The following is a 23,350-nucleotide window of genomic DNA, read 5'->3' as shown; positions in this document are numbered from 1 at the left end:
CAATAGCACACCAAGAAAAGACACTGGACAGGTCCTGGTATTTTAAGTAGTTTTTTATTTAACTGAGAATATTTTCCTTAACATAGTTCATTGGCAGTGTACAAGATGTTTGATATATTGATTTGTTTGCTGGAATAGGATTAATGACTTACCTGTGATCATGAAAAAGGTAATTTTCCAGCCGGGTGTGGTGGTGCATGCCTTTAATCACAGCACTTGAGAGGCAGAGGCAGGCAGATCTCTGAATTTGAGGCCAGCCTGGGCTACAGATTGAGTTCCAGGGCAGGCTCCAAAGCTACACAGAGAAATCCTGTCTTGAGAAACAAAAAAAAGGTCATTTTTCCATTATAGTATTTCAGGTAACTTTTAATACATGGTGGACTTCTACAAAGCAGAAAGTACTAAAAATAAACTCACTTCTGTTTAACACTCAGAAAGTTTGGTAAAATCTATGTAGATTTTAAATATTAATTTTAATGTGATTTAAATATTTGTTTAATACAAGATCCCTCTAAATTATCTAGGCTGAACTCAAAATGGTGGGTTCAAAAGCTACTCTTTTCTCTGTCTCCTAAGTAGCTGGAAATTCATGTGTATGTCACCATAGATTCTCAAGTTTGAGTAGGAGAGAATCTTAATTATTGAATAAAAACTGAATGATGAATTACTGTAAAATACAAGCTGTGTCCTTTTTAATTCAATGTATTTGTTTATACTAACAGTGTACAATCTGAGAAAGGAATCTAGAGAGCTGATTCTATTCAAAGAAAAATATTACAAATAAAATTAATTATTAAAGTGTACAAAACTTTAACACTGAAAGTTATAAAACATTGGTGTAGAAATTAAGGTCATAAACAAGTTGTTCTATATTCACAAATTAGAAAACAACTATTGAAGATTTGATTCTTTCTAAATTAACCTAAAGTTTCAACATATGCATCAAAATTCCAATAAACTTTTCTATAGGAATTGTCAAAATCAATGAAACTGAAAATAGCAAAACATCTTTGAAGAAAAAAAGGTTGGCAAAATATTATTTCCTACTTTAATATGACAATTATCAAGACAGTGTACAGCAAGAGATAGATGATAGATAGATAGATAGATAGATAGATAGATAGATAGATAGATAGATAGATAGACAGATAGAGATACACACACATACACACATACACACAAATAGATAGATATCCATAAGATAGGTCTGACAGTCAAGAAAAAAAATCTTACTTAAGGTCAATTGATTGATTTTTTTTTTGTGTGGTTATATTTTTAACTACTTTGAGAGCAGACCAAGGAGTGGTTTCATTATGGCATTTTCACACATATACATCACCATGCTTTGTTCTAGTTCCTCTACGCTTCTCACTGCCCTTTCTCCCAACCTTGGGACACTCCTCTTGCTGGTTCACTTCTTCCTCCAAATATTCCCCCCTTCTGCTGTCATGTCACATGCATTCCTTTAACTTCTCTTTCATCTTCCTCCAACCTCCGTTAATATTTCTTTTTCCTGTTTTATAGATCCCTTTCTATGTTCATCATACACACACACACACACACACACACACACACACACACACACACACACTTTTCTTCGTGACTGATATCAAAGCTACTCAATGAGAAAAGTTTTAGTCTAACAAGTTATATTATGCAGGAGCAATGAGTATTCATATACAAAAAGTGAAACTTTATATAAAGTAGCTCATAGATCTCTAAGTAGTAAGAGTATAAAAGAAATTTAGATTAAAATATAGGACAAAATTCTTTGAGACCATAAGTAAGGCTAAGATTTCTTAGATGCGGTAGACATGGCAGTTAAATTAAGTTGGACTCTTCTCCATAAACAAAAAATTCATACTTCAAAAGACAACATCAAAAGTTTAACCAGCAAGCCATATGATAGTACAAAGTATCTGTAAATATAGTCATACTCAATAAAGGACTAAAATTCAGACAATACCGTGAACTATTGAAAGTTAATAAGACAAGCTGCCCGACTTATAAATGCAGAAAGATCTCTAGAGACATTTCACCAGAGAAAATATATTAATGCTAACAAATGCTTGCAAATGTAATGCTCTCACCCATTAGTGAAATTCAAATCGAAGTCGTAAGAGATAATATTTCACTCCCACTGAAGTGACGGTAAAGAAAAAGGCAGCAACAAACCTTCAGAAGAAACTGGGAAAGCAGGGGCTCTCACTCATCGCTCGAAGGAACACAAATGCACAGCTGTGTTAGAAAGTTGTTTGCAGCTTTAAAAAAATGGAAGTCTGTAGTTGCCATGCAACCCAAGTCTCCCTCCAAAGAAACATGACGTGTGTCCATCAACTTTTGTACCTGACATTAATAATAGAATTATCTATAGTAGCCACAACGTTGAAACAACCCAGATGTTCATTAGCTCATGAACAGATTTAAAAGAAGTGTTTCATTCATAGAACAAAGAATATTCAGCCATGGAGAGAGATGATGGATTAGGGGTGTGTCTCGGTTGGTAGATTGCTTGTCTAGCATGCACAAAGCCTTGGATTTAATCCCAAACACCACATAAAACACGAGGTGGTGGTGCACAGAGCCAAAGCATGTCAAGGTCAGAAGTTCAAGGCTACTCTCAGTTACATACACAGTTTGAGGTCAACCTGGATTACATAAGACCCTGTCTCAAAATAAAAAATAAAATAAAGTACTGGTATATGTTATAATATGATGAATCTCAAAAACACTATGGGAAGTGAAGGTAGCTAGTCATGAAACACTGTATTGCATGATTCTATTTATAAAAATATCTAGGAAGGGACATTCTAGAGACAGGATACACATTAGTGGTTGTCTAGGGTTAGAGGTAGGAACAGAGATAAGCTGTAAATGGCCAGGCAGAATGTCACTTGGTTGATGAAAATGGTCAAAATCAAAACAATAGCAGTAGTTGGAAACTTGGTAAATACACTATAAAGAGCACATTTAAATGAGTTGATTATATATTGTATAAATTATAATTCATTGAAGATGTTCAGAGAAGCTAGTCTTTCTTGATAATAGTTGTTGGTATTATAAGTATAAATTTCTATAGAAGAGCAGCTTCCATTTGCTTAAAACATTTGTTCATCTGGTTCACCAGCCTCCCAAAATGGTAACCAATTAAAATTAAATTCAGGAAGTTCAAAGAGTGTATTTTTTTCATGAGATTGTTTTTAAATGAGGAACAACAACATCATAAGCAGTTGTAAGTTCAAAGTTTCAAAATAAATAAACCTAAGACCTTTTCATAATGAAAATCTAAGCAGGGAAATTTCAGCTCATGTCAGCTCCATCACTAACTGGGGTCATTTTGGCTCCATCACTAACTGGGCTCATTTCGGCTCCATCACTAACTGGGTTCATTTCGGCTTCACCACTAACTGGGCCCATTTCGGCTCCATCACTAACTGGACTCATGTTAGCTCTATCACTAACTGGGTTCATTTTGGTTCCATCACTAACTGGACTCATGTTAGCTCTATCACTACCTGGGTTCATTTTGGTTCCATCACTAACTGGACTCATGTTAGCTCTATCACTAACTGGGTTCATTTTGGTTCCATCACTAACTGGACTCATGTTAGCTCCATCACTAACTGGGCTCATTTCGGCTCCATCACTAACTGGGCTCCTTTCGGCTCCATCACTAACTGGGCTCATTTCGGCTCCATCACTAACTGGGTTCATTTCGGCTTCACCACTAACTGGGCCCATTTCGGCTCCATCACTAACTGGACTCATGTTAGCTCTGTCACTAACTGGGTTCATTTTGGTTCCATCACTAACTGGAACCATTTTGGTTCTATCGCTAACTCGGTTCATTTCACTCATGTTGGCTCCATCACTAACTGGGTTTATTTTAGCTCCATCACTAACTGGGTTCATTTTGGCTTCACCACTAACTGGACCCATTTCCGCTCTATCACTAACTGGGCTCATGTCATCTCCATCACTAACTCTTTTCATATACAGTTTCTTCAACTGTAAAACCAGTTGGGGTCAGTTCTTCTCTGTGTCTGTGACTATGATAAAACACCCCAACAAAAAGAAACATAGGAAAAGGAAGGGGTTGCTTATTTATTTCGTGGGGAATTTGAGACTGGAATTCAGGATGATAGTCATATCACATCTAAAGTCAAGATCATAGAAAAACAAATGGATCAATAGTGACTGCCTGTCCTTCTGCCTCATCTGCCTCCTGTCTTACGTGGTTTAGGACCTCCAGTGCAGAGAATGGTGACTAGGTCTTCCTATCAATTAATAAACACAACAACCCCTCATAGACACGTCTACAGGCCATCTTAATCTCTATAGTGCCTCTCCTGAGGCTCTCTTCTCAGGTGATTCCATGCTGCTGCAAGCTGAAAACACCAACCATCCTGGGTTCTTGTCCTGGCTGGAACATCCTAAAGCTCCTCTGAGGCCCATGTAGGACAACTAAAAGAGAGGGTGCTTATAAATATAGTGATTTTTGAGCTGCTTGTCGAATACACAGATACCACTTATACTTTAGCTCTTTCTCACTTCAAGACTGAAGATGGAGGAAGTCAGTCCTGGCAGGGGCATCCAATCCCAAGACCAGGTTTCCCCCCCCCCCATCACTCCTCACAGGCCACATAAAGTAAGCCCTAAGAAAGTCTATGGCAATATTCATCCTGGTTATTGTTTTCTGCAGAATCTCACAATCCTATACCTCTTGTTTTGAAACCAATCAAATAGAGCTTTACTAATAGAAATACCAGGAGGAACTGTGAGAGGCCCAGTATTTGAAACAGTTCAAGTACATGAATAATGCCACTAGAAATATGCAAAAGGATGGTCATTTTGAAATCTTATTATAGAACACAAGCTATAAAGCACAGAAAAATAACATCTGTCTTTGTAGAGAAACCATACTCATTATTAGGTGCAGCCTATTTATCAAAACTACATTATATTCTGCGTGCCAGAACTAGAGGGCACAGATGGTCTCCTGAGGTAACCCTCATTAGCAAGGGATAAAGTAGCATCATTTAAGCACTCAGTATGATATTAGTATGCAATATTAACTGCAAGCACAGAAAAACCAGTTTGTTATGAGTGTGAGTTACTTTCCCAGAGTTTTCATTCATGTCTGCTTGCTAAAGAGTAGAGGCCAGAAGCTAAGGCCTCACATAGCATAGAGCAGCAAGCTCTCAGTGTAGTTACCATACCCATGTTCTGAGCCCTCTTCTACCTTAGTACATAGTATCACCTCCTCTATAATTCACAGAAGTCAGCATTTGGAAATGAAATATAATTCTGTGCATATGCAGCTAAGTAATTAAACCTCAAAAGTATATCTTTAAAAAAATTTCAATTCAAAATCTCATCTAACATGGTGAATATTTAGCAAAAGAAATCTCTGAGCAGCTGCATTCAATTAAAAAGTGATTAACCCTGAGGAAAAAAATCCACAAAAATAATCCATGTTGTTCTCACTATGTATGCTATTACTTTTATATCAACATATATTCCTGAATGAAGTCCACCTTTATATAACTAACTTTCAAAACCAATTTTCATTGTACTGTTTTTGAGGGGAGCTGATCAGTATATGGAGAGAAGAATATCACAGGTTACCTACATAATTCACAGTTTAGTTTCTACAGTAAATCTAAGAGGGGAAAGGAACCAACAAAATGAAGTAATTCATGGTCATATTTTGCTAGGAAAACATGTTTTTAACAATACATATTTTTGAAATACAGTAGTGACTATAAGTATTAAATGTCTATATTTATTTCTCTTAGTCTCAGGTACAGTCAACAGCACTAACATGCACTGTTTAGATGTAGCCTATGGCTGTCATGTTTTAGGAATGCTGTTGAGACATTCCAATAACAACATGGATGGTGTGAATTCAGACAAAGCCACCCACAGATAGGCTTGGACCACCACCTAGATTGGTGATGCTATAGAGCACTGACATTCATAACCAGGAAGAATGCAAAAGGCAATCTTTCTTTGCTGTGGATGTGTGGGTGGGAGGGTGTGTGTTCACATGTATGAGCACATGTGTATGGTTGAGCATGTATATGGGAGGTACACATTCACATGTGTGGGTGTGGGAGCTTCATGCACCTCAATGGCCTCCCTCTTATTATTTGAAGCAAGGTGTTTCAGTTGAACTCAGGGCATGCCCCTAGGGCTAGCATAGCTTGCTGGCTTGCTCCACGATGCCCTTTCTCTCCCTCTGAGTGCTGGAATCACAGTGGGCTGCCATGCCCTGCTGTAGGATGTACTGTATGGCAAATGTGTTGCTCTGATTGGTTAATAAATAAAACACTGATTTGCCAGTAGCCAGGCAGAAAGTATAGGCGGGACTAACAGAGAGGAGAACTGAGGGAACAGGAAGGCAGAGGGAGAGACCTGCCAGCCACCGCCATGACAAGCAAGATGTAAGGTACCGGTGAGCCACAAGCCATGTGGCAACTTATAGATTAATAGAAATGGGTTAATTTGAGATAAAGGAAGTAGATAACAAGAAGCCTGCCATGGCCATACAGTTTATAAGTAATATAAGTGTCTGAGTGATTATTTTATACGGGGGTTGTGGGACTGTGGGGGCTTGGTGGGACCTGGAGAGAAGCTCTCCAGCTACAATGCCCACTCAGCATTCATGGGTTTGGGGGATCTGAACGCCAGTCAAGTGCTTCACTTGCTAAGTCTTATTCAAAGGTAAGCTTTCAACATGCTTCCTTCAAGCATGCTTACATGTAGTCTTTAATCATGCCACAGGCTCGCTTTGATGTCTGACTTGTTTTGAATATTGCCTTTTGTTTATTTCATATAAGAACCTCTATTTCTGCCGGGCGGTGGTGGTGCACACCTTTAATCCCAGCACTCGGGAGGCAGAGCCAGGCAGATCTCTGTGAGTTCGAGGCCAGCCTGTACTACCAAGTGAGTCCCAGGAAAGGCGCAAAGCTACACAGAGAAGCCCTGTCTCAAAAAACCAAAAAAAAAAAAAAAAACCTCTATTTCTAAATTATAATTCAAACTAAAACATCAAAAGTCTTCCATGAAGAAGGGAGATATTGCCAGGTGTCATGCAAGAATTACTCCATTGATAATCTGACCACCAGGAAAGAGCTGTTTCTGTATTAGTCACTAATCCAATAACTCAATATGTCATACACCCAGACATTCAAGCCAATAAACACTGTAACTGGATTTTTAAAAAAGTAATGGAGTATCAGTGTTTGAATGTGGACAAGCATATACATGTATGCCTCTGTGTGTGTGTGTGTGTGTGTGTGTGTGTGTGTGTGTGTGTGTGTGTGTGAGAGAGAGAGAGAGAGAGAGAGAGAGAGAGAGAGAGAGAGAGAGAGAGAGAGAGAAAGCATACGCACATGCACAGAAGGAGACCAGAAGTCAACCTATGGTGGTGTTCCTCACAGACCATGCATCCTTATTTTTTTAAGACAAGGTCTCTCATTGGCCTGAAATTCACCAATTTAGTTTAGCTGACAGAACAGCAAGCCCCAGGGACACTCCTGTCTCTACCTCCTCAGTGCTGACACATGCAGCCACAGCTGGGTTCTCAAGTAGGTTCTGGGACTAAACTATCTCTCCAAGCCCAGTTTCGTTTTAGGTATTATTGTTTGGTTGGTTTTACATTTTAACTTGGGCAAGGATTATTGACCAGTTTATTTAACTATTAGCATGTTTTTGTAGTAAAAGCTCAAAGTGAATAACTGAATCAGTTACCATAAGATTAACCCAATTTAACTGCTTTGCATTCCAGACGATCAGTCTAAGGAGAGATCAATAGTGGAGGAGAAAACTTCTCATTAACAGGGGCAAAGGGAGGAACCAGACGTATGGACGTTTCCAATCCTTTTTTTACTCCGCTGAAATGACAGTAATGTATAGTAATGGGCATCACTGTGGGGAAAAATGGGACCTGCAAGGTGGAGAACAGAGACAGGGCTCTAAGCCACTTGACACAAGAAGAAAGTTGGACCCCAAGTATCCACAGACGAGAACGCTGACAATGAAATGTGAATTTATGTTTGCAGAACCCATGAAGACTTGGGGATTGGAGATGCTATAGAAGAATTATATCTAAATAAACACTAATTAAATGTCTTTCAATGGAATAAATTGATCTCTTGACTCTTTCCTCTGTCCTTTGTCCAATCTCTGCAGGAAAACAGCAAAATTCAACTCCTGAGCTAAGCAAACCAAATAGAAAGCAAGAATTGGACACCCCACTCCAAAGAGGAAGGACGACTAAAGTTGAGGTCCTTCTGCAGCGGCCTCTCCTTCTGCCCTTTCCTAGGAGTCCAGTGTAAGGAGGGGTTGTTTCAGGAGACAGCAAGTAGCCCTTTAACGAAGCCTGCTCTCTGTGATCAACTGGTAGCCTCCTTAAGGGATACTCACTGTACCCAGCTAGGAGTGCCAGCTGGTACCCCATTCTCACTAACTAATGTAAACAGAAGTCGTGGATAAAAGATGGTTTAAAAGCCTGTCTGAGGAGCTTGGACGATATCTCAGGCACTAAAGTGCTCAAAGATCTGAGTTTGATCCCCAGGACCCATGGCAGGAAACAAACAGACAGACAGACAAACAAAAACAGTCATCTGTGGTAACATGTGCTTGCAATCTCAGTGTTGAGGAGGCAGAGACAGGAGGATCCGCAGAGCCCACAGACCAGCCAGCTTGGCCTACTTGGCAAGTTTCAGGCTAGTAAAGAGATCTTGTCTTAATAAAAATGGTGGGCAATTCCTAAGGAAGGTCAGCTGTTTGAAAATCCACTTGTATACCTCCCTACACACACACACACACACACACACACACACACACACACACACACGCACGCACGCACGCACGCACGCACGCACACACATGTATCTGGGAATACTTTGCCATTTTTATCAAGAAATAGAGTGCAGGCTTCTTGCAGATGTGTGTCATTGATGGAACATAGTAAAGGTGAGTAAGCTTGACTTCCAGGCTAAGTTGGAACAAACTCTATATCTCTTTACATTTCTCTGTGGAGGTTTGCCTGGAGGCCTGAAGACATGATGTTATAATACTCACTCTCTGGAAGCTTCTGTATGAAGAGCTCACACAGAAAACAGAGATACTAAAGACCCGCAGCCTTCCCGTCTACAGCTACCTGAGTCTTCACAGGCTAAATAGTGGGCAATCCTTCCAAATAACCCAGGTCCCTGACACCTATCCAGAACACTAGCCAAACAGAACCTCAATGTGTGAACAAAATTAAAGCTATTGTTTTAAGCTGCTGTCTTTGGTTGAAATTTTATAGCAACAGAGAATTGGGACATGATTATAATCTCTGTGCCACTTACATGAAGCCCCTGGTGAGGCTTGGATAAACAGAGAAAGATGAAGTTCTTAAGACAAAATAAAAACATACTTGGCTGAGTAAACATACCTGCAGAGCTGCAGGTCAGTGGGGACCACACACTCTGTGATCTTCATACAAGAGATAAATGAGAACCCGTTGTTTCCAAGACAGTTTATTTGGGAACATCTCTATTGTTATCCCTTAGATGTCATTTTCAATGACACAGTCCCCGCGTAAAGATCTTTAATTATGATTAGCTTTGGATTTATAAGGAACCCATCTCCAGTAACAATACTAGCTCATCAGTTTAGAAGTCCTGGCCACGAATATTTCAAGAATTGATCGAAATAGAGAACAACTAATTGTCTCAAGGCTTCATTTATGCTAATGTGAAAGACAGTCAGCAAAGAGAAGTAAGGGCTCCACACCTCAGAAGTCATCCGTGAATGAATGAATGAATGAATGAATGAATGAATGAATGAACTGGGTCTAGGGACTTGGAGAAGAGATAAATGGTGTACAGAACACATGCAATCAAACTCGGATAAAAATCCTCCCAACAGAAGGGTGTTGTGTTTATTAAACACAGGGGGTTTAAAACATTTAGAATAACTACAATCTATTATCAACTTAAATTACGACATCTGAAATGTTAACATACTGAACAGAAGCAGGCCAAGAGGCACAAAGCTTGTAATCTCAGATACTCAGAAGGATGAGGCAGGAAGAATGCACTTCAGGCCTTGCCTGCCTGGGCTACAGACTGAGTTTAAAGCTACCCTAGGCAACTCAGTGAGACTGTGTCTCCAAACTGAAAAAAAAAAAAACCAAACCTGAAAAGAGGGCTAGGTACACCTGCCTGGTATTGACAAGGCCTAGGTTCAATCACCAGTGTATATATATATATATATATATATATATATATATATATATATATATATATATATATATGTATGTATGTATATGGGAGAAACAGAAGAGTGAGCAGGAAGTCGAGAATCAAGGATGAAGATACACCCATACTTCACACCTTTGCTGTACTTCAAGTGAATCAGGGGTGGAGGCTGTGGAAAGACATTCAAAGTAGCCTTTAGACCTGAGTGTTAATGCTGAGTGACACCAAGTACTGAGTGGAACATTAGGAAGAAAGCCGCAGCAGGCCTCAAGAAAATGAGGCGAAAGGAAAACACACAGGAGGCAGCTTTTCATTCCTCTATAAAGAGCTAAACAATAAAGAATGAAGTGCAGTACAGAGCTTGGCTCCACAGAGAGAATCTGCATAGAAAACAGCCACTGGCTGAACTAGCTTAATAAAAATACTTAGAAGAATTTCAGTAAGGAAGAAATGAGGAGTGAGATAAGAGAGACATCCTCCACTGGCCTAGGAACAGATCCATGGCAGGTATCCGGTGCACATAAACCAAAAGTTAACAATAAAGAGTATGTTACTGTGGTGATATTTTATTTGTGCTTTAATAAATAATAAATAAAGCTTGCCTGGAGATCAGAGGAAAAGGCCACCCATTATAAGTAAACAAAGAAGTCAGGCAAAGGTAGCACACGCCTTTAATCCTATCACTTGGGAGGCAGAGATCAGGATCTCTGTGAGTTCAAGGCCACACTGGAAACAGAGCCAGGCGTGGTGGCACATGCCTTAAATTCCAACACTAGTTAACCATGGAGGTCTGGAGGTCTGTACAGACAGACAGGAAGTGACAGAGCTGGGCAGGAAGAGGAAATGATGTAGCTGGACAGAGAGAGCAAATCAGATGGCAGAACAGCAAGGCATATAGGCGTGGGTAGACAGGAAGTAGCTCACATTTGGAAGCTGCGAGTTTGGTGAGGTAAGGTTAGCTGTGGCTTTCCCTATTTCCTGATCTCTCAGGTTTTCACCCCTATATCTGGTTCCATGTGCTTTATTTAATTAGACCATTTAGAAATTCATCTACATGTTACCCCATCACCTGAGCACCTGTAAGCCTCCACTCAGTAGTCTGAGGCAGAAGGATTGCTAGGACTTTGAGGTCTAACCCAGTCATACTGTTTCAAAAGATAGAGACAGTGGAAGGAGAGAGAAAGTGATGAGGAAGAAAGGGAGGGAGGGAGGGAGGGAGGCAGGGAAGCAGACAGAGACGGAAATGTAGAGGTAAATATTAGATTTTTTTTTCCTGAAAAGAGTTGAGACAGACCAGCTACATCTATGGACTCCATTGGGCAGCAAGGTACTTAAAGGCCTTCATGCTGAGAACTCCAGCTGCACTTAAAGGCCTTGCACATCTATTCTGTCTCCTTTTAAATAAGAGTTAAGGTTAAAGACCTTCACAGAACGTGACCAGAAATCACACTGAAATGAAGTGACAGCAAAATACACATGCATACAGCCTCACACCAACACATCACATCACAACACACACACACACACACACACACACACACACACTGTCACTCGTTTCACTTAAGGTAGAAGATGGCTTATGCAACAGTTAGTTGCAACAGTTAGTTGTATGTTCTAGTTACCTGGGCTACATCAAGACAACAAAGTCTCCTGTTGCCATGAAGTCTGTGCTTTAGTTCCATTTAGAAAGAAACAGCAAAGTAATTTGTTTTGTTACATAATATAGATTTTTTTCTTACCTCTCAGGAACATTATAAAATTAGTGCTTGAGGTCTTTAAGGACAAATAATTATAACTTTTAGCAGTAAAATCCACACTATATATGCCAAGGCTTTTGATATTACAGGAATACCACCACCAAGGGTCTATTAATACATGCCCCTTAGATGATCTAATGTCCACAGAGGTAACTAAAATGATTTGAATTTAATCTAATTCCTGGAGGAAGTATTTTATGGATTTCTATCAGATATTAAAACAAAATCTCTCTTCTAAGAACATTTTGTTTTCTCTAAGACTTGAAGTTTAGGATGTATGTGTGCAATATATATAATACAATTTTCCTTATAATATTTTAGTGATGAAAATATTATTTAAGCTATGGTTAACTGTGAACATAGATAAGATGCTTTATTCTTTTGCAATGTCATTGACATTATGTATTTTTATTCCAAGTGAATAATTCTATTTTATTTACTTTGCTCATAGAATGGAGGTCATTATTCTCACATTTATCATGTAAAAGGTGTTGAAGTCAAAACTTTCTGAGAGTCTAGTATAAAGACAAATTTATTCCTCAAATCAGTAAAATTACTTCTTAATAAAATAAACGTAACTGTCAAACAATCCTTATTTTGTACGATGAAAGAAGTACATTTGTGGAAACCCACAGAGGTTTCCTAGTGCGATCTGAGCTTGCTTTACCCAGCAGGGCTGCATAGGGGAACAGTTGGACCACGGGCATGGTTACCAGGTGTTTGGAAGGGACTACATTTGGCTGTGCAGTATGCTTTGATCTAGCAAGGAGGAGGTCTTTTGCCCCACCCCTTGGCATTATTATAAAAAGTCCTTTTGAAGAGACAGAAGGGGCCAGTGGATTTTGACCTAGGTCCTCCCGAAGCTATCCTGTGTTTCTGTATGTCTCCTCTCCACTATCTTTCTCTCTAAAAGTTTCTTATTCCTCTCTCCTCCTCATAGGAACCCTTTAAAAGGTGGGAGCTGGCTTCCCACATACATTACCTAAAAACTTCAAAACACAGAAACATAGATATACCAAGCATGAGACCGCTAGATGATAATGAAGGAAATGGGGGCAGGAGAAGATGGTTCAGTGGTTAAGAGTGCAGAAGACCCTAGTTTGGTTCCCAACATTCATTAAGTGGCTTACAACTACCTATGACTCCAGAACTAGGCCACACCACCACACAAATACATACAAATTACTGTTTTGTTTTTTTTTTAAATTGTAAAATAGACAGACAAAAACAGAAATAGTCACTAACTAACATTGAGTAGCCAGTTTTCAATATATATTTCCATATTTCATCTTACTTTTCAAAATGTCCCCATGAAATGTTGATGTCCCCATTTTAAGCTAGTAGAGGCTCAGTGAAGTGAAATACCTCTCCCCTGTAGACCCTCAGGATTTGGGGGTGCCTCTCTGTAGAAAGAGCACTTTAGCTCTTTCTACTATGCTAGTATAATTTATACTACTAAAAAGGGCTCATTACATGCTGACAAAAGCTAACAATTTCTAAACATGGTCATGAAGAAATAATTACACAACTTGTTTTTTTTTTCTCTTTCACATTTTATTATCAAGAACCAAATTTGTTTTCTTGTCTTTTTATAAGCTCACTGGCAACATGTGATTTTGGCTAGGGAAAACGTTCTGGAACAAGGTATCTGCAAAAGCTCCAGCTCTCCCTCTCTCTGAGTGTGCTAAATCTCACTGAATTTTACACCTTTAAAGCTGCTAAAATGGTAAAGTTTACGTTACGTGCATTTTAGCACCATGATTTTTTAATGTCATTTGGCTCCCGAAGGATGCAATCAAAATGTTATTCTCTCTATATTCAGGATCACAAATTCTGAGTGTATATCTGCATTTCTAAAGCTTCGTTTAATTTCAACCTCTTTGCTGCTGCATATCCGCCATCTCTCTCCTGCGTTCAGATTGGGTATATCCAACTTGGTGATTGATACCCAGGTACGAATTTCATACAAGGTCAAAATGTAAGTGTGGTTGATGCTAAGCACTTCACAGCACACTCTCTGCTTCCTCTACAGCGCAAAAGAAATGACTTAATTTTTCTTTTAATTTTTTATTTATTTAAATATTTCTTGTGTGTGTGTGTGTGTGTGTGTGTGTGTGTGTGTGTGTGTGTGTGTGTGTGTTGGGCAGGGTAAAGGTGCCACAACTTACACATGAAGAAGAGAGGACAACTTTAATGAGTTAGTTATTTCTTTCCTTCCGCCATGTGGGTCCTGTGGTTTCAACTCACGAAGGCGGTAGTTTCATTGAGCCATCTCACTCACACATGACCTGATTCACTTCACTCATCAGGGCAAAATCAGTATCTCTCTGTGTTTCTCCTTCCCACCTGTGGCGGTTTTAATGAGAATAGCCCTCGCAGGCTCATAAATTTGCATACTTGGTCCCCAGTTGGAGGAACTGGTTGGGAAAGAGAGGGCTGTGGCTTCATAGGAGAAGGTGTGTCACTGGAGGTGGGCTTTGAGGTTTCAAAAGCCAATGTCATTACCAGTTAGCTCTTGTTTTTTGTGACTTACATTTCTGGATCAGTGTAAGCTCTCAGCTACTACTTCAGCACATGCCTGCCTGCCTGCCTGCCTGCCGCCATTTTTCCCCACCATGATGGTCATGTACTCTGACCTTCTGGAACCACGAGTCCCTGATTCAATGCTTGCTTTTATAAGCTGCCTTGGTCATGTGGTTTTGTCATGGCAACAGAAAACTATGACACCACTCCAACGGCTTTAGCTTAAGTCAGGACTTTTCAACCTAGGTCCTAAAGATAGTTTTAAGACCTGATATTTTGTTCAGGGGTGGGTGCTACCTTGATCATTTTAGGATGTTTAGCTATATCCCTGGATGCAGGTAACACTCTCCATCTGCAACAAGCAGAGGGGTCTCAAGTCATCATCGAAATCATACTTGGTGATTAGATGAGACTGTCCTTAAATCACATAAGCTGGCTCTTAAATATATATGCCCCTAGGCACATCCACCCACAATACATCTTATATTCCTCAGTTGCTCTTTTTTGCATCTTTAATTCAACCTCCTCACACTAGCTTCACTTCTATGACCTTGGTCCAAGCTGCTATACCCACTCTTTGTCCTTAGCACCACCTAACCTGTGTCTCTGACCTGCCTTTTGTCAAGTCTTCCCACCATAATCTCACTCAAATCTTTCTGGAAAGAATTTCAGCTCATGTCATAGTTCTGTGGACTCTGACATCTTTCTGTTTCATCCAGAGTCACAGCTGTGACAGATAAGGACACGGCTAACATGATCCTGCTACCTTCTTGTCCTGGGTGCCTGTCACCCTCCCCTTGCTGTGTTGTCTGCTCCAGCATGCTGGTCTCCTCCCTAGACCTGTTTTTGTTTGTTTTGTTTTTTGAGACAGGATGTCACTGTGTCACCTAGGCTGGCCAGAGACTCACTGTGTAGATCAATCTGGCCTTGAACCCACAGAGATCCACCTGTCTTTGTCTCCTGAGTGCTGGGATTAAAGGTGAAGACTATCATCTCCAGCTGCTCCCTGGTCCTTACATGACACCACCCTGTGCTTCTGCCTCAGTACCCTGTGCTTGCCATCTGTACCTGCTCTCTCTCATCCCCATGGCTGGTGCCTTCACTAGCCCTCGGTCTTCTATACAGAGCCACTTCCTCAGTGAAGTGTTCCAACAACAGCCTGTTAAAGCTTCCGCTCTCTTCTCCACCATTTACCCCTTTCTTTCTGTCATGCTTTACTTTTTACCATTTCTTACCATATCACATATTTTCCAACTGCTGTTTCTGAGAACTGAGGATCTGGTTTATTCCCAATGTTTATGCATCTTGTACCCTTGTAACACTGCCCAGAACATAGGACTTGGCAAATATTAATGGAATGAACACACTTCTCAAAACCACTACCAAGAATGTATGAAGTAGGTACTTCTGATGGCTTCAGAGACTATGGCCCATTCCTCCTTAACAAAGCAGGTGCTTACAAGTAGCTACAGATTTAAACTTAAAACAATAAGCAAATTCAATTCTTATCTGTTCCTCCTGACAGAAGGATCCTTCTTGCTCAGATGTGGGTGATGGGCTGCCTGACACTAAATATTGATCTGATGTCCTCATGGTGAGGACAGGTGCTAGGAAGCTTTGGCAGATCAGTCACTCTCCAATCTGCAACTTACCAGGCTCCCTTAGTACAGCAATCCTTAGCAGCATAGCATGGCCCTCTCTATCATCAGTCCAATGTGTTTCCAAAGCCAAGACTTACCTAGGAATGCCTCTAATTTAGATGAAGTTAACTGACACTTAACCTTTCGATTAGGGAGAAAACAGTGGAGATTAGCAAGGAGTTTAAGTGGATGGCATCCGACCAAACAGAAAGGTGATTTCCAGGTTTCTAGTGTAAAACAGGTTTACCTGTGTCTCCAGAATATTTGTTCAAATTCCAGATTACATTGGACCTGTATTCATCTATATTCATAGATCTGATAACATACTGTAAAAATGTAATTCATTTCAGCAACAAAAGTTTTTCATATGAAATACAATAAATTCCTGTGTGTGTTGTGTGCAGCAGAAACCAAAGTGTTAAAGGCAATTTTAAAGGTTATGACTCCAAATTGTTCCACAAGATGTGATGACTTCTCAAGACAACTTATTGCTTACCTTCAAAATAATACTTTATCCATACCAACATTATGTATAATAGCAAAATATAGAAGTCACTGAGATGCCAAGCAATTAAACAAGAACACAAAAGATACTACACAACCTTTAAAAGATAAGACTGGCATGTACAAGCTAGTATATACTATTCATCAAGACATCAAGGTATGATGAAGGCTAGCTACAAAAAAAAGTAAAGATTCAGTTGTATGAATCCATATATATTTACATAAGTCATTTTTTGAAAGGTACAAAAGAGATGGGTAGGGGGTTACATGGTTTAGAGTTTTGCTTTTGATTTTTCACTGTTGACATTTTTCTGCTTTTGAAGTTGATGGTCATGTGCTAATACTTTAGTTTAGAACAGTGGTTCTTAATCTGTGGGGTTCTTAATCGCCACATCTTTGGGGGTTAGACAACCCTTTCACAGGGGTCGCTTAAGACCTTCAAAAAACACAGATATTTATATTATAATTCATGATAGTAGAAAACTTACAGTTAAGAAGTAGCAACAAAAGTGATGTGATGGTTGGGGGTCAGTACAACATAAAGAACTATATTACAAGGTCGCAGCATTAGCAAAGTTGAGAACCACTGGCTTAGAAAGAGAGGAGCAGTAGTCAGTGCAAAAAAGGAAAACATCCACTTCAATGTTTATTTTGAACAATGCCTGTGTCTTCTGGAGAGATTTCCCTCTCCAGAAGCTCAATTGCTTACTTTTAGAAAACACACATAAATTTTCTTCTAAATAAGCTCATTTTCCTAACACATCTCATTAATGCTGCAGATTTGCTACTTTCCATTTTAATTGCATTTCTCAGAGAACATCAGGCAGTAAGGTAGCCAGATAAAGTTTGAATTGATGAAATGTTTCTCTTTCGTGGACTGGGGAGATGGCTCATTTTGTGAAGTGATTGCCAAGGTCAAGAGTGTGATTCTCCAGAAGCCAGAAAGACTAGGCACAGTGGCACACATTTACAATCTCAACATTGGAGAGGCAGAGACAGGAAGATTACCTGGAGTGTGCTAGTAGCCACCCTACCCTGATTGGTGAGTTCTAGGCCAATAAGAGATTAAGCTGATCTCTGGCCTCCACACACATACCCACCCTCACAAAACATTTGACTCCTGTGATTAAACAATAGAGCACCCTTTACAGAAATGCAATATTGACTTAAAAATTATCTCCAAAGCTTGGCAATACTGTGTGTGTGGGAGGGGGATCACAAATCACTAATGTAGTATTGGAGCCCACAATTAAATTAATTTATAGAGGTTTTAATGCAATTAAGTTTTCTCCAGACTGTATCTCTAATGGCACTGGAATTTTTTACTTAATATACTTTAAAACATAATTCATTTTCATTTTTGCAAAGTCATTTAAATATTATGAATATCACTTTTGTACATATTTCCATGGTGACAATATGTTCGCAGTCTATTTAATTTACAGATGATGGGACCCAAATGAAAACTCTCTGAGGACCATAGATCTTTTCCACCACCACATTCCCCTTCCAAGATATTAAGTGTATAAGTTATCTATACTTGCAAGAATGGACTCTTGAAATAGTAATAAATATTGTAAATGATCTGATTGTGAAACTTTAAGAAAATTAAAATCCATAGCAAAGAAAGCATTAGAGATACAAAGAGTCATATGAGAGTAACAACCGTATGTTTGGGGTTCATAATTTCAGCTAATAAATTATTATGGTTGGAAATGAATACATATTTTACACAGGCAAATTAAGGATATAGTTAGAGAGTATAAGATATACATAAGCTTGAAAACCTGAAATCAATTCTTTCACATAAATGTACAAGGAACTGTACACAAGATAGCTAAGGGTCTCTAAATACAGTAAAGAGACTCTGTGGTCACCACCCATAAGGAAAGTTGTTCAGATAATTACTTTAAAGTCTTTTTAAAAGATTTTGTGTGTATGTATGCATGTGAGTACCTCTGGGGGTCAGAAGAAGTGTTGGATCCCCTGGAGCTGGCCTTGCAATTGATTGTGAGCCACATGATATGAGAGAGGGGACTGAACTTGGGTCCTCTGTGAGAGCAGGAAGAATTCTTACCACTGCATGATCTCTCCAGCCCAAGCTAGGTAATTACTCATGCTCCCAAGCCCACATGTAAATAATCTGTACTGGCGGCTATTTAACAAAAAAGAGCTAACTGGTTTGAGCCCTGAAAGAAAGACATATACACAATTGGTCCAAAGCCTTTCAGCTGAGGAGATCAGCTCCACTCAGATGTCATATTTGGTTTCTCTGTTGAGAAATAGTTGGCAAAGAAGAAGTAGATGTAACTGTGAAAATGATAACTGTAGTTGACAACAACACAAAAATTCTAAAGGATAACAAGTATCACTGTCATGGATGGAATTAAGCAGGAATTAAAATCTAGTGTGAGGAGAGTCAGAAATGGCTCAGCTGGTAACAGTACTTTGCTGAGGACCTAAGTTTGGTTCCCAACATCCATGTGACCGGCTCATAATCACCAATAACTCAAGTTCCAGGGAATTTGGTACCCTCTTATGGCCTCTGCAGGCATGTATACACACACACACACACACACACGTGCACACACACACGTGCACACGCACACACACGTGCACACACACACGCACGCACACACACACATGCACGCACGCACGCACACAAATAAATAGTTAACAAACAAACAAATATATAAATATAAAAACAAGTCTTTAATAAACCTAATGTAAGCTGTATATTAAAGAGTCTATTCGTCCTCTCTGGGTATTTTCCACTACCCCACAAATATGAAAGGAATATTCTCCTAAATGACTGTGGGACAAAAGAACAGCCAGGACAGTCTTACCTGTTTTCCAGATGAACTGATTGTCCTTTCTGCCTTCCAAATGAGCTGCTTGGGACAGCAGGAGAGAAAACACCAGAAAGAGCTTCCTCATGCTCCTTAGAACCCAGTGAGTGACAGCCAGATCACTCCTTGGAAACATTCTTCAGATTTTTCAGTGTCTTCACTTGCCTAATCCTGAAAGCAAGAGAAAGACAGGTGAGTGCTACTGTTTGGCAATCATGACATGCTCCAACTGCCAGTGACTTTCATGTGACCACACGACAGATGCCCCATTACAGAGTGTTTTATTCTTAAAAGTAATCAAGTTTGGAGGATGCCTCACGTATTTGCTTCCTTTCTGCTCAGAGGAATTCCTTGAGGGGCTTACAACTGAAGAGAGAAATTGACAGGCGCTACTAAGACCCAAAGAGGATGAGGAACGAACATCCTTAACAGCAGTGAGTGGAATGACTCAGAATGAGGCCAGAGCCGAGAGAAAATAGAGGGAAATACACAAGACAATATCTGAGAAGAGCCTTTGGGAAACATAAGGGCTTGAAGGAGTCAAGAAGGACACATCTGAGAGAATAAGGCACTGAAAGCTAGTTATGTTTGTGTTCAGGGATTGGTGATTAAGTGGGTGGTTGCTTTGAAGGACATGAAGGGGAGGGAGGAACAGGTGGAGATGAGGTTTGGAATACAGGTTAGGGACCAAATTGTAAAGGGCCTTGAATGTCAGGAGGAAATTTTGAAACAGTAAAGAACTTTTAAATATCTAAGATTAGTGGGCATCACCAGTTACTAGTGAATAGTGTTAGATAAACTGGGGATCAGGCCCTAGGAAAGACACAGGGATCACCCAGTGATGGAAAAAATGGATGAGATCTACATGAGTAAACTGGGGGTGAGGGGGGTTCATGGAGGGCAAGGGTCAGGGGAAAGAGAGCTTAGGGGAGCAGGAGGTCCTAGCTGGATCAGGAACAGAGTGGGAAAACAAGGAAAGAGATACCATGATAAATGAAGACCCCATGAAAATAGGAAGAATCAGAGTGCTAGAGAGATCCCCAGGAATCCACAAAGATACCTCCACAATAGACTACTGGCAATGGTCAAGAGGGTGCCTGAACTGACCTACCCTGGTGATGGCCCAACACCCTAACTATCCTGATAGAACCCTCATCTGGTGACTGATGGAAGCAGATGCAGAGCTCCATGGTCAAGGCCCAGGCAGAGCTCCAGGAGTCCAATGGATGAGAGAGAGGAGGGATCACATGAGCAAGAGATATTGAGACCATGATTAAAAAAATACAGAGACAACTAGCCAAACTAGTGGAAACACATGAACTGTGAACCAATAGCTGAGGAGCCCCCATGGTATTGAACTAGGCCCTCTAGATAAGTAAGACAGTTGTTTAGCTTGAACTATTTAGGGGGCCCCCAGGCAGTGGGATCAGGACCTTCCTTAGTGCATGAGTTGGCTTTTTTGGAACCTAATGCCTATGCTGAGACACTTTGTGCAGCCTTGGTGCAGGGAGGAGGGGCTTAGACCTGCCTCAACTGAATATACCAGGCTTTGCTGAATCTCCAGGGGAGACCTTGCCTTGGAGGAGGTGGGAATGGGGAGTGGGTTAGTCAGGGAAGGCTGGAGGTGGAAGGAGGGAGGACAGGGGAATTCGTGGTTGATATGTAAAATGAATAGAAAATCTCTTATTTAAAAAAAAGGAAAAATCAAAAAAAAATGGGGGTCAGGGTTATGAAACTGGTGGAATAATTCCAGCAACTATGGATAAGTAAAACCCTTAGGAGATATTTGAGAAATAGAAGATAGACTGGGGAGAAAATATTCAGTGGAGGGTTAGACATGGCTGATAAGAGGAAAAGTTCAAACAGGATAATAAAATATAAAATGTAAACACATGAACAGCTGGTGCCTATCACTAAGAATGCAAAACCTCTTCAGACACCGCTTTAAAAGGAAAGATTCAAATAATATGTTTTAGAATATATGAAATCTGATACACCTACCATATATACATGTATATTTATATTTCTTTGTTGGGTAATTTTTTGCAATGATAGAGACAGAACTCAGGGTCATATATATGCTAGACAAATGTTACTTTATCTATTCACTACAACCCCAAGCCACATGGCTAAATATAGATAAGAATTATGGGTTAATTTAAGTGTAAGAGCTAGTCAGTAATAAGCCTGAGCTAATGGCCAAGCAGTTATACTTAATATAAGCTTCTGTGTGCTTACTTGGGGGACGTGAGTGGGAGAGATTTGTACTGACCACCAGCTGGCCAGGACACAGGAAAACTTCTAACTACAATTACAACTAGAGTGGAAGAGAATGGAAATAAACTTGATATTTGATTATGAAAAATATATACACACATATATATATATGCACATGTTATGTATGTGTAGATGAATACAGATAATAGATGATAGATGACAGATATAGATGATGGATGACAGATATATAGGTTATAGATGATAGATGATTGATTGATAGATAGATAGATAGATAGATAGATAGATAGATAGATAGATAGATAGATAGACAGATGGTATAATAGAATGAAAAGTGGCCTGATTATCATTAAAGTGTCACAGGTAAACATTAGTACACCTAATACCCAGCAAAGTTACTAAAGAATAAGAATGGTGGTAACTCTGACTATAAGCATCCTACCAAACAATGAGAAGGGAATAGCTTCTATAATCCTGAAGTCCTCGTATACAAAGTAGCATGTGACATCTCTTCTGATGCTCAGTTCCAACTATCTAGAGCATCTCAATGCAGCATCCTCTAGATCAGATTTGTTTGTTGACACATCTGTGGAGATTGTCTTGTTGCATTGATGGATGTGGAAAGACCCGTTCTGAATATAGGTGGCACAAATCCTTAGTTTGGGAACCTGGACTCAACTGGACTAGAGTAGAAAAGGTTAGGTGAGCATTAAGCATTCATAGATTCATTTTTTTCTGCTCTTGATTGTGGATGTGACTCATTTCGGGCTCCTACTGTGACCTCTATACAGCTATGGACTCTAACCTGGAACTGTGAGCTAAAATGAACCTTTCTCCCCTAAGCTGCCCATTCTCAGGGTATTTTTTTTAATCACAGCCCTAGAAATAAAACCAGGACACTTCCTTTTGCTTGATTTTTTTCCTCATAAAGAGTCATTGCTGTATTCCTACCCACTTGTAGAATTTACCCAGTGCTCCTCATAAATATAGGTGATGCTGAACACCACTTCATCAAATAGAACAACAGTAGGTAGTAGCATTTGAGGCAGTCTCTTGGCATTCCCAGAATATACCAAGGGTACAGTGGTATAGTATAAATTAGTAAAACTTATTCTAGAAGGAGCCAAGCAATGAACTTTGAGTACACAGCTCTCTGATCACCTGCTTCAGTCCTGGGATGAAGAAAGTATTTTAAAAGACAACTTAAAGCTCTGCTTCAGACTTGTACATCACACATGCCAGTATTGAGGGTAGTAAAAGTGGCGGGCTCTGGCTGAAGTAAACCAAGTCCACTTGTTCTCTGCTTATTCTCACAAGTGGTCTGTTAGTAGGTTTCATGACTCCTTAGAGGCACTACTAGACTCATCTCTAAACCTTCTGTCCTTGGAAACTGAATTGAACACACATCCTTGCTGCAAAGAGCCAAAAGTACAATTCATCACAGTTGTGCCTTTGCTAAGGTCTGCACATCATAGAACTAAATTATAATTTGTTCTATGGTCACTCAGAGTTCATATGATATTTTTTGTGAATCAGAAAAAGAGATCCCCTTCTCAAGTAGAAACATTTTGAAATTGGTAGATTGT

At 39.8% G+C, this 23,350-nt stretch overlaps 1 protein-coding gene across 2 annotated transcripts in view; it reads right to left on the bottom strand.

Annotated features, from left to right (window-relative positions):
* Thsd7b (thrombospondin type 1 domain containing 7B) overlaps positions 1-23,350 on the bottom strand; it is an 831,070-nt gene that overhangs the window by 671,900 nt on the left and 135,820 nt on the right. For both annotated transcript variants that reach the window (XM_052736826.1, XM_052736827.1), the window contains exon 2: positions 19,527-19,700. In XM_052736826.1, the coding sequence (XP_052592786.1) occupies positions 19,527-19,665 (139 nt within the window). In that variant the 5' untranslated portion in view covers positions 19,666-19,700. The remainder of the gene's footprint in view (positions 1-19,526; positions 19,701-23,350) is intronic.

This window comes from Peromyscus californicus, unplaced genomic scaffold (assembly GCF_007827085.1).
Source record: "Peromyscus californicus insignis strain IS unplaced genomic scaffold, ASM782708v3 Scaffold_14__1_contigs__length_90479793_seg_2, whole genome shotgun sequence".
In the NCBI taxonomy this organism is placed as follows: domain Eukaryota; kingdom Metazoa; phylum Chordata; class Mammalia; order Rodentia; family Cricetidae; genus Peromyscus; species Peromyscus californicus.
Note: the sequence above shows the minus strand (reverse complement) of the source record. Positions and strands in the feature narration are given on the sequence as shown.